The sequence below is a fragment of the Corylus avellana genome, chromosome 5, assembly GCF_965113065.1.
Source record: "Corylus avellana chromosome 5, dhCorAvel1.hap1.2, whole genome shotgun sequence".
Taxonomy (NCBI): domain Eukaryota; kingdom Viridiplantae; phylum Streptophyta; class Magnoliopsida; order Fagales; family Betulaceae; genus Corylus; species Corylus avellana.
In genome coordinates, this window is record NC_142494.1 from 31,419,362 (window position 1) to 31,429,886 (window position 10,525).

A 10,525-nucleotide genomic window follows, 5' to 3' on the forward strand; every position below is an offset into this window, starting at 1 on the left:
TTCTTTTTCCCGAAAATAGTGAGACCCAAAGGAGAAATAAGTTCTGTTTGTCTGATTTATTATTTCCTAAGCACCATTGAGAGTGACCAAGCAGATTTTGGAAACTCGTCTAATATATTCTTAAAGGATCGGATCACCCTACAATTGTTTGCTCCTGCAATGGTATATGTAATTCTGAAAGGTCCCGGATGAACCCCCTACCGAGCATAGGTCGTCTCACAATCTCCTGAGATCGTGGGAAATTATGATTCGGTCCAGAATTGGAACTAGACCTATTGGGATTGGATTGGGATGTTATGGGATACACCTCCAAATCTTAATGGAGAACCCTTAATGGAAATGTCAACAATATTTCAACATCATAAAAGAATGCATTTTGACTTTTATAAAGAATATTGGTATGGTATGTTTTAAAAGCCTAATGAAATTGTCTCTTTGAAAACACATTTGTCCAATGGAGACCGGAAAGACTCCTTGTTCTTCATGTTCATGAAGCCCTGACAGTAATTCAATTTCAGTGGCTTCAAAGAATACTGTCAGGTCAATCCTCTCTCTTTCTTTGTGTGTGTGGAGAGAGAGCTTCAATGGGTGCAATGGTAGGTGTGCAACTGCAAAAACAAGTCAGCAGATGAATTGGTGTCAATTGAATCAAGTAACAAGAAATTATTAGATGGCACTTGAAAAAATCAGATGCAATCAAATGGATACGAGAACCACAGTATTCCCCAAAAATGCTTTGTCTTCTCCATTCTAGCAACTCTTGTGGTCAATACAAACAGAAGAACCAATCTTCCATATTAGTTCTGAAAGGCCTAGACCTGATTCTTCAGAGTGGTTCTTCCTCATTTTCCAATCCATCCATAAGCAATGCCTCTGTTGGAGATGTAGCACTAAAGCTTTGTGGGCTTTGTGAAATGTATTATGCCCATCATGGTACTTATAGTTCATGATACTTCATGTCTAAAGAGTGACCTGTTGTATCCATAAAAAGCATGCCGTATTAAGCTTCCACAGCATATCCTCGTATGCGAACTACTTCAGTGCCAGAAGTTGCATCTGGCCTAGACCTAAACACACCAGGAAAGATATGATGCAACCCCTTTGACTGAGCTCATAGAAAGACAACAGCCAGGAAAATCTCAACCTTACTACTGCCACTTTCTGATAGGCATCTAGGAAAATCCCAACCTCAAGTAAGGTTAGGCCCTGTTGATAATGACAAAAACGGGGCACCAGTCTGCACGAAGATTCTCAACTTTCTTATCAAATCTCATAAATATCACAAGTAATCCCCACATGTACACAAGCCGTTCCTAAAACGATGAAATCGCTTTGAATCTCTAACCACAATTTCTCGATTAGCTATCTTGGAAATCAACTTAATTACAGTATGACAGTCACCACAAACCCTAAGATTCTTAATGACCTGGATTGTTGTACCAGGAGCAGAATTCATGATTCCAAAGGCAACTGCCAGCTTCTCACTATGAACTCGAGGGTTCATTTCCTTCTCTTCCTCAGTAATGTCATGAAAAACTGAAGTTGTATTGCGTAAATAGCCAAATTCTTGCAGTTTCATGGTTAATTTTTCCAAATACTCATAAATCTTCTGATGTTCTGGATGCTCTCTGTCTCCAACCCAAAATACATGAACCCTACCATTTAGTTCAACCAAACTGAATCCAGGTGTTTTGACAATTTCATCGTTCTTCATAAGTATTTTCATCCTTTCAACATCTTCCCACCTTTCAGCATCAGCATATATGTTTAAAAGCACGACATAGTAACCATAATTAGCCGGGTCTAATTCAAACAATTTTCTAGCAGAAATCTCACCAAGCTCGACGTTTTTGTGAATTCTACAAGCCCCAAGAAGGGAACCCCAGACTACAGAGTCAGGCCGAACCTTCATCCCCTTGATTAAATCATAAGCCTCATTGAGATGACCGGCATCCCCAAGAAGATCAACCATGCAAGCGTAGTGCTCCACCCCAGGTTCTACACCAAATTCATGGTTCATGGAGGTGAACCAATGCCAGCCTTCTTTTAAAAGACCAGCATGGCTACAAGCAGCAAGAACTGAGACAAACGTGACGTAATTAGGTTTGACCCCAGCCCCAATCATTTTGTAGAAGACTTCAAGAGCTTCTGTGGCTTGGCCATGCATTCCATACCCAGCAACCATGGCAGTCCATGACTTCACATTCTTCTCCTTCATGCAATCAAATGCTTTCCTCGCCATTTCAACTCTCCCACACTTGCTATACATGTCAATAATAGAAGTACCCATAACCACATTCTCCTCCAAGCCCATCTTTATAACCTAATACAAAAAATAAAATAAAAAAATAATGACAAAAAAGAAACATTTACACTCAGGAAAGAATCATTTTTTTTAAGTAAAAATCAAAACATGCCATATACAGAACAGAGGGGGTTAGGATCAAAATTTGAAGAGCTAGCAATAATGAAAAGTACCTGATCATGTATACATTGCCCCACTTGCAAAGCCCCCGATTTCGCACAGGCCAACAACACAGCCGATAAAGTCACTGCACTGTAACTGAGATCACCATTCTTTAACATCCCATTGAAAACGTCCAAAGCCTCTGCGGACAATCCATTTTGTGCATACATGACAATCATTGAATTCCAAGAAACCGTATCCTTCTCAGCCATCCCGTCAAACACCTTCTTAGACACACGCAGCTCGCCGCACTTGGCATACACATCTATCAAAGTATTGCCAACACCCAAATCCCCCTCAAAGCCCCTCTTCACTATAAACCCATGAATCCCCTCCGTAATTCCCTTCACGGATACACGAGAACATGCTGAAAGAACCGAGACCATAGCAACTGAATCAATTAAACCTTTCCCATCACCCCCTGCATCACTCTCCTCAATCAACAACTCTTTAAAAAGCGATAACGCCTCGTGGGCACTGTCATTTTGAACATAGCCAGTGATCAAGGACGTCCAAGTCACCACATTTCTGCGAGGAATTTCATCGAACAGTGCTCTGGCGTCACTCAACTCGCCACACTTAGAGTACATGTCAATGAGAGCCGAGGACACAAAGAGGTCCGACTCAAAGCCGAAGACCAAAGCTTGCTGGTGGGCTTGCTTGCCCGAACGAAGATCGAACAAAGCAGAGCAGGATTTGATGGCGCAGGGGAAAGAGGAACGGTCGGGTCTGAGAGAGAGTTTTCGCATGGACGAGAAGGCTCGGAGAGCTTCGACGGAGTCGCCGCCCCGAGCCAAATCGGCGATGACGGAGTTCCAGGAGGAGACATTGGTTTTGTCTACGTATTTGCTGAACCAGGTTGTGAGATTGTGGTTGGTTGAATAGCGGTGTCTGTAAATTTTCCAATACAGTAACGTGACCAAACGTGAAGGAGAGTGTTTGAAAACTTCATTCATTCGTTAAATGTCGCCTTTTTCGCTCCCCTTGATACTTTTCTCGTCATCATTTTGTGCTTTGGCTGCTATTTTATGAAGGGCCAAGGGGCAACAGGCAGGCAGGGACGTAACTACAAAAATATCCAAGTTTTCTTTTAAAAGTTTTTTATTAAGTTAAATATAAAATGTATTTTTAGAATTAAACATACTTTGACTCCTCTAATTAGAAATCTTAGTTCCAACCCTATAAGAAATATATAATAGATCTAATGTTCACCAAAAACTATAAAATGACAATAATTGTTGACGAGTCTTAATTTTCTAGATTCGGAGCAAGTGTAATGAAAGTTAGCGAAAGGAAACTCAAATCCTACATTATTTGGGCAAAGCTCGGACACGTGCCCAAATAGGGTGTAACTCAAATGTCTTCTCACATGAGCTTCCATCCCATTGCATATGCAATGACAGATCTGACAGTAACCAATCCACATTCTTTATTCTAAGTCTCTTTTTTATTATGCATAACCATTACCATATGATTGATGAATGATGATTTGCTTATAATTTGGTTTTGAAACCAAGGAATATAAATATCGCATATAACCATACATTATGGTTTCCTTATAATTCTCAAGGGCATCACTTTACCATAAAAATGAATGCAAATTATTTCAAGCAGCACAAAAAAAAAAAAAAAAAAAAAAAAAAAAAAAAAAAAAAAAAAGGAAAATTAAAAGCTCTCTATCACCCAAAATACATAAAGTAATATGCTCAAACAACAACGCTAGAGATTAGTATTGTAATGAACAAACTAACAAGTCCAACACTACAAATGGTGATGCCACTGCGAAACCTAACTGAATTGGAGGACCTCTTCCCCACAAACTGGCCGGAGCTTGGCACTGGTGCAAATGCCTCTGAATTAGGAGGAGCCGCAGAGCTTAGAGGCCGCTGATCAGTCGGAGAAGGGAAAAATGAGGACATATTGGGTGCAGTTACATACGGTGTAACAGCTGGAGAAGCTGAAATTGTAGGCTCACAAGTTGAAATTCGACCGTGCAATATAGCAAAGAAGATGACCATAGATAAAGCAGCACAGAATTTGGTGGGAGTAGCCATGGATAGCTGAGTACTTCAGCTAAAATTGCAAGATAAATATAGTGATAAGGATGTGGGTGAAATGCTGAAGAGTAAGTGCTAATGCTCTGTGCCTGTGATCTTTTTTTTGGTGAATGTCACGGGATACATAGTAGCAGGTTTAATTAATCATGCTGTCTTTTTCTTCAAAAAAAAAAAAAAAAAAAAAAAATTCTGATGTCTTTTACCAAGGGTCCGCATGTTTCAGCTCCCTCTCCTCGCCCATGTGAGCTGGCCATTATGAGGACCGAAGTGCCACCGATTTGTCAACTTCGTATTTGAGCGATTAGCTTGACAAAGTTAGATACCCATCAAATGGAATCGTGAATCTTTTAAAAACCAGGGTCCAACCACCTTAAATGTGATGATGAGGTGTAATAACTCGGATTTAGATCCTTCATATTTTAGATAAACCGTTTGAATTCTCTCACATCATTTAAAAAATATAAAAACTCTCACATTCTGCTACGTATTTATACCAGAACCATCTACGTAGCAAGTTTGATAATATCCTACGATCTCAATCCGAAAATTCTAGTTCCAAAAACATTTGAAATAAAAGATTCAGATCCCATGATTTAATGAATTGAACTTCTCCCAATCCCCCTACACAAGGGAATAATTGATTAGAAGTTGGACTCGGCTCAACTATTATGGTCTGCATAATACTATCTGAAACAGTGCCAAAAGATTTTTTTTTAATTTTTGGATCTAACATTCCTTAATTAAAACTTCACATGTTGTGTGATATGTACTTTTGCCCATCTAATAAGCCTTCTTTTGTCCTCAATTTTCCCCCACTCATGGAGAATATTCTGTAACAGGTCATCTAGTCTTCTTAAACTACCGGTCAACCGTGCACAAGATAATGAGAAATAACACTACAAATTGAAAGACCAGGCAATCTCCAAACCAATTAGTACCAGATTAATTGTTATTTGAATCCCAAACCAGTGTCTGGATAGCATAGGGATCAGTGTAGGCAATCTCCAAACCAAGTAACAGATTAATTGTTATTTGAATCATAACCCAATGTCTGGATAGCGTAGGGAGTATAGCATCACCGTCTCCTAAAATAAGTAATACATGAAACAATACCACAAGCAAGGTAACAATAATAAAACAAATGGTATTGGATCCCGATCACGTGTTATAAAAAAGCTCATATGAAAGTCTGCTCAAGCCCCTCCTATTTAAACAGGTGCCCAAACAGTCAAAGTCCTATTTATTTGGACTGCTCACACTTGTCCAAGCAAGTGGGGCTCAAACAAGCTCTCAAAGGGCATCTATTTAAAAGAAGACATTTGGAGATGACATGGCTCAAACAGGCTCTCAAAGGGCATCTATTTAAAAGAAAACATTTGGAGATGACATTCTTCCAACCAAAGATAATAATACACTACGCGTGCGTAGTAAACATAGCTCCTGTGGTATTTCATAAATAAGAAAGAGATAAAAGTACGTCGTAATTCTTAAATTTTGAAAAAGCTTATTTTTCTCCAAAAACACACGAAATTACATGATTTTTCACTCCATGATAACAACTCTTGATAAATGCTACAAATTAAAAGAATCACCCAGTACAAAGACCCAACTACCAGAACAATTCTTTTTTCTATGGAGTTGAATCCGGAAATAAATATATTGAAGATTACAACAAGGTGTGCCAATTCATGTGAAATAATGCACCATACAAGTTCTATCCATGAATCACAATAATGCAAGAATTGGGTGATAATTACCACCTCTTAGAAACTTCCATGTGAGGCAAAATTCTCCAACTAAAGGAGCCTAAGATGAGCAGTATCATTCAATCTTTTTATCTGCCAACCTGTTTTCCATGAATGCTGCAACACCGACACCGAAGAATCTTCTATGCAAATCTTATGTGACATTATTGGGCTGCACCCAAGAAGGCCCGTGAGGACACACTTAATTGGAACCGAATGAGTGAACACACCAATACAAGAGGAGGTACAGGATGATGTTCTGCCCCCTAAATCTTGAATGGAACTTTGAGGAGATATCTCGTCCTCAGCCTCATGATCTCCAGTAGTCACAAATTGTAGCCTGCTCTTACCAGACTTCTTTCTTAAAAGCCCTTGCCGGTGCCTGTTATGCAAATCCCACTGAATTGGTGGGAGGGAAGGCCCATCTCGGTCATGAATGGAGTTGGTCAGAGCATGGGAATTGTGGTGGGAAAACCCTTGGCTCTCATTCTGATGGTTGGAGGGAAAATTTGATCTCAACTTTTCAGGCAGTCCCAGGACAGTCCCATTTAAGAACTGAACCATCCGGAATTCTACTTGCCTAAGTGATTCTCCAGATGGTGCAGAGAAATCAGGCTGCAATCTGTCAATGAGGCTCAAAGTTTCAGGTGTATATACTTCTGATCGGAGGCAGCCCTCCCAATGCCCCTGACTCATCTCCACTAATGCATCTGAGGATTGTATCCGTTCCTCCCCAATATTCATTTCCTGCAAGATTTTTAATGGGTGTCTAAATTATTCAATTGAAGTCAAGATAGAGAGAAAATATTTTAACAACTAAAATTCTCCACATCACACAACAAATGTCCTAGTTTATCTCATTATTCAAGCTAAATCTATCAGAAAGTAGTACTTAGGAGATGCATTTTTTTCAAAATCATAAGCAAATAAGTGGAGAATAGAAATCACTCTAACAATGACTGTACTACTATATGGTAGATAGAGCCTAGACAGTTTCATCTGATTAGCAAGATCAACTAACTCAATGATACCTCAAACCCCAACTACTTGGAGTTGGCTTTATAAATCTTTCTATGCTCCATAACCTTTGCCATCTGTCTGCCATTGCCACTTTTACCCACATTCTCTTTTACCTTTCCCATGCCATTTCAGCATCTTCAACTTAAATTAATCCTTACTAGTTGCATGACCAAAAATCTCAGACATATTCCAACATATTCTGTCCAGGTTTCTCAACAAATGCATTGATTTAATGATTTATTTGTTCATGCCTCTTATTCATCTCAAACATCCTCGTTACAGCTACACATTACAACAAGGTGCTTCAATGCCTAGCATGAGAGACCATATATCACAACTAACTTTACAGCGTTATGGTCATCACTTCCTTGAATTTGATAGGAAATTATGATCACTCAATACTCCAAAAACTTCACTTCATCCATTCTGCTCCAATAGATCCAAACTAACATGACACACGTTTTTCCTATCAATTTCATCTTCCACCCTCAAATTTACCCCCAATTTGACTACAGTTCATTTTCTTCCATCATCTTAATCTTGCTTACTATGATATCCTTAGATTCTTAAGCATCTCAGCGTGTTTCTATCCTATAAATAGCATTGGCTTTAGCCTTTGAACATATTCAACAAATTGTCATAAAGAATTTCAATTAACAACTTATGATTTGCAAGGGGTATATATGATCAATTAATACTTTGAACCAATAAGAATCTTCATATGAATAAGCAATTCTTATCATTATTAACTAATCCTTCATCATGAACTCTTTGTGCTCTAACAGGTCCCTCTGTTCCAATTGATGCAAAACAAAAAAGGATATGTAGCGGTAATTATGTGGATGGAGATACAAGGTGCAAAGAATATAATTGTAGATGCTTCCTTTGATAATCTAGACAAACGTCACTTTACAATTTAACCACTCCTGCAAGTAGGGCCAGAGAGTTGATAGTTCTGTTCTTCATAGGACATACACCAGCAACTATGGAAAATATCAGGTGGCCCTCATTGATAGTATACAAACAACATATAACGTCATGGTATGGTGGCTTTATAAGAAGCATTGACTGGGGATGAGTTCAATATCAAGAGTGCACCAAGTGCTGCACAGGGAACTGTAAGCATATAACCTTAGACTGGTTATTCAATCATTAGAAGATCACTCCAGCAAACACATAGGCTTCTGAAAAACACAGTATTCAATAGGTCTTATATATTCTACCTATCAAAAAAACAAAAAATGGGTCTTATATATTCTATTGAACTCATCAAAGGCTTATTCCAACTAGTTGGCTCATCCATACAATCCAACTCCAACATTCCACTCCATCTAGTGGCATGCCTTAATGTTGAGACGCTTCTTAATAAGATCCAAATAGTTGCAATTAAATTGAAGAACTTCACATTACTAGCCGAGCAAAAAACATCTACCACCTCTCTCCCCTTCAACTTCTCCAACCACAAAATGATTCGAAAGAGAGAAACCCAGAGTTCAATACTTATCAAAGTTCAGTAATGGTTGGATGGATTACAAATACACAACTAGGAGGTTTAGCTGCATGTGCTGGAACTGACATATAAGCTGACGAATGACCATTTTCAATAGACTAGAATATAATCAATGACAGCAAAAGACTCTTAGGAACTACTGTTCGATCAATTTCATACATCAAATAATTGAAGTCCATGCCTGAGTTATTGAGCAACAGCTTTTTGCTCATCACTCCCAGATGTATCACAACTTGTCTTGCTTACAATTTTCTACATTTCAAAAATTCTTTAAGCTTAAACTAACAAAGACACTTCTCAGCAACCTTAACATTACCCATTTCGCAAAATCCAAAATAAAAGTGATAGTCATTGTAGAGTGCTTCAAAATCAAAGTTAATGCATAATTAAAGACCCAAATTGAAATTACCTGACAGATCCAAAGCGCCATTGAGCGTGCCCGGTTTAACGGCGAGGAGTAGACGGCGTTGAACCTCACCCGCTGAGAATTGAGAAGCACGGCCAAGGCCCTGGCCTGCCGTTTCCCGGTCGACGTCAAAGCGGCCTCGGGGCACCTCCCGGCGACCAAATCTGGACTGAGGTTGAGCTCGCACTCGCCGTGGCTGATCAGAAAGACCTCCAAGACCATCCGATCAACGTCGTCGACGAGCGCATCCGACGTGGAGAACACCGAGGGAGGTGGCGGGAGAGGCGGGGGTGGGGCCAGGACGTTGTAGGGGTCCCACACCTTGATCGACGGCCCGAGCCGCGGGGTCCCGAGCGAGGAGAGCTGCGGAGATAGCGGGGATGCGGACGCGTGGCACGGCAGCATCTCAGGCTCTTGTTCTAGAACCTTCTTCACCAGGTGTTTCTCCATTTCTCGCCTACTGGGTTCGCCATTATCGTCCTCTTCTTCTTCTTCTTCTTCTTCTTCTTCTTCGTCCTCGTCGTCTTCGACTGCTAATACGGACTGGGTGGAGCCCATTGGTGGAGGAGCTAAGAGCTATGTGTCAATGCACGAACAGCAGAGATCCCACCGGTACCGTCAAGTTTAGATCTTTATAGACGGTGTTGAAAGCGAAACGCATTGCTGTAGAGCATGCAAGATTCAGGGGTCTATTAAGATGGAGAATACAATGGATGAGAGTAGCTAGGGTTTGAGGAGGAGTGCGACAGTGATAGTGAGAGATGAAGAGAGCATGTGATGTGGGTTCACACAGTGGAAATGGAAGCGGTGAGAGTGTGAGTGAGAGACGAGAGATCTACAATGGGAAGTGGATCTGGTGGTGTTCTCGGAGTTGGGCTTCCTTGGGTCTTCGTGTGCGGTGCGGGTGTTTTGGTTGGATTGGACGACACAATCCTACGCCAACGGAAAACGATATTCTACACCAAATAAGTCCATTAAGATTTTTCTCTTCCTAATCAAAATCAGGAATTCTTGAGTAAGTTGCAACTACTCAATATTCATATATTAAAGTGAATAGAAATGAGAAAGCTACAATAAAAAAAATTGTAATGGTTGACTTGGATTCAATTAATTTGGACATGTTGTAAAAGAGTTATAAATTTTGTATTATTTAATAAATTTTTAAATGATGATGTAACAATATATATATTATTATATATGTGAAATTTAATCCAGACCTTAAAACAGGTCCTTTTTCATTTTCAAGAGAATTCTCTTCCGATTTTGGTTGTAAATGATAATGAAGCAAAGCAATACGTAAGGATTCTCCGGTTCGCCTTC

The 10,525-nt window shown here is 39.8% G+C and overlaps 3 protein-coding genes across 3 annotated transcripts; all 3 read right to left on the bottom strand.

Moving 5' to 3' along the window:
- Positions 1-721: 721 nt before the first annotated feature.
- On the bottom strand, positions 722-3,457 carry LOC132183018 (Tetratricopeptide repeat (TPR)-like superfamily protein). Its single transcript, XM_059596406.2, has 2 exons — positions 2,479-3,457; positions 722-2,323 (listed from the first exon to the last, which is right to left on the bottom strand). The coding sequence occupies exons 1-2, from the start codon at positions 3,421-3,423 to the stop codon at positions 1,280-1,282; spliced, it is 1,989 nt and encodes a 662-aa protein (XP_059452389.2). The 5' UTR covers positions 3,424-3,457; the 3' UTR covers positions 722-1,279.
- Positions 3,458-4,122: 665 nt separating this feature from the next.
- LOC148586047 (uncharacterized) lies at positions 4,123-4,579 on the bottom strand. The gene has a single exon (XM_088517004.1). The coding sequence runs from the start codon at positions 4,519-4,521 to the stop codon at positions 4,174-4,176; it is 348 nt and encodes a 115-aa protein (XP_088373130.1). The 5' UTR covers positions 4,522-4,579; the 3' UTR covers positions 4,123-4,173.
- A 1,539-nt stretch (positions 4,580-6,118) lies between these two features.
- Positions 6,119-10,186, bottom strand: MEF14 (Phosphoglycerate mutase family protein). The gene is made up of 2 exons (XM_059596411.2): positions 9,209-10,186; positions 6,119-7,016 (listed from the first exon to the last, which is right to left on the bottom strand). Exons 1-2 carry the CDS (start codon positions 9,761-9,763, stop codon positions 6,321-6,323), a joined length of 1,251 nt encoding a protein of 416 aa, XP_059452394.2. The 5' UTR covers positions 9,764-10,186; the 3' UTR covers positions 6,119-6,320.
- Positions 10,187-10,525: the final 339 nt, after the last annotated feature.

Bases quoted from the DNA above. Each gene is read 5' to 3' on its own strand.
- LOC132183018 (XM_059596406.2), bottom strand. From the start codon at position 3,423: ATGAATGAAGTTTTCAAACACTCTCCTTCACGTTTGGTCACGTTACTG. The intron at 2,324-2,478 runs GTACTTTTCATT...TTTTTGTATTAG, and splicing joins GGCAATGTATACATGATCAG to GTTATAAAGATGGGCTTGGA.
- LOC148586047 (XM_088517004.1), bottom strand. From the start codon at position 4,521: ATGGCTACTCCCACCAAATTCTGTGCTGCTTTATCTATGGTCATCTTC.
- MEF14 (XM_059596411.2), bottom strand. From the start codon at position 9,763: ATGGGCTCCACCCAGTCCGTATTAGCAGTCGAAGACGACGAGGACGAA. The intron at 7,017-9,208 runs GTAATTTCAATT...AAAATCTTGCAG, and splicing joins TGGCGCTTTGGATCTGTCAG to GAAATGAATATTGGGGAGGA.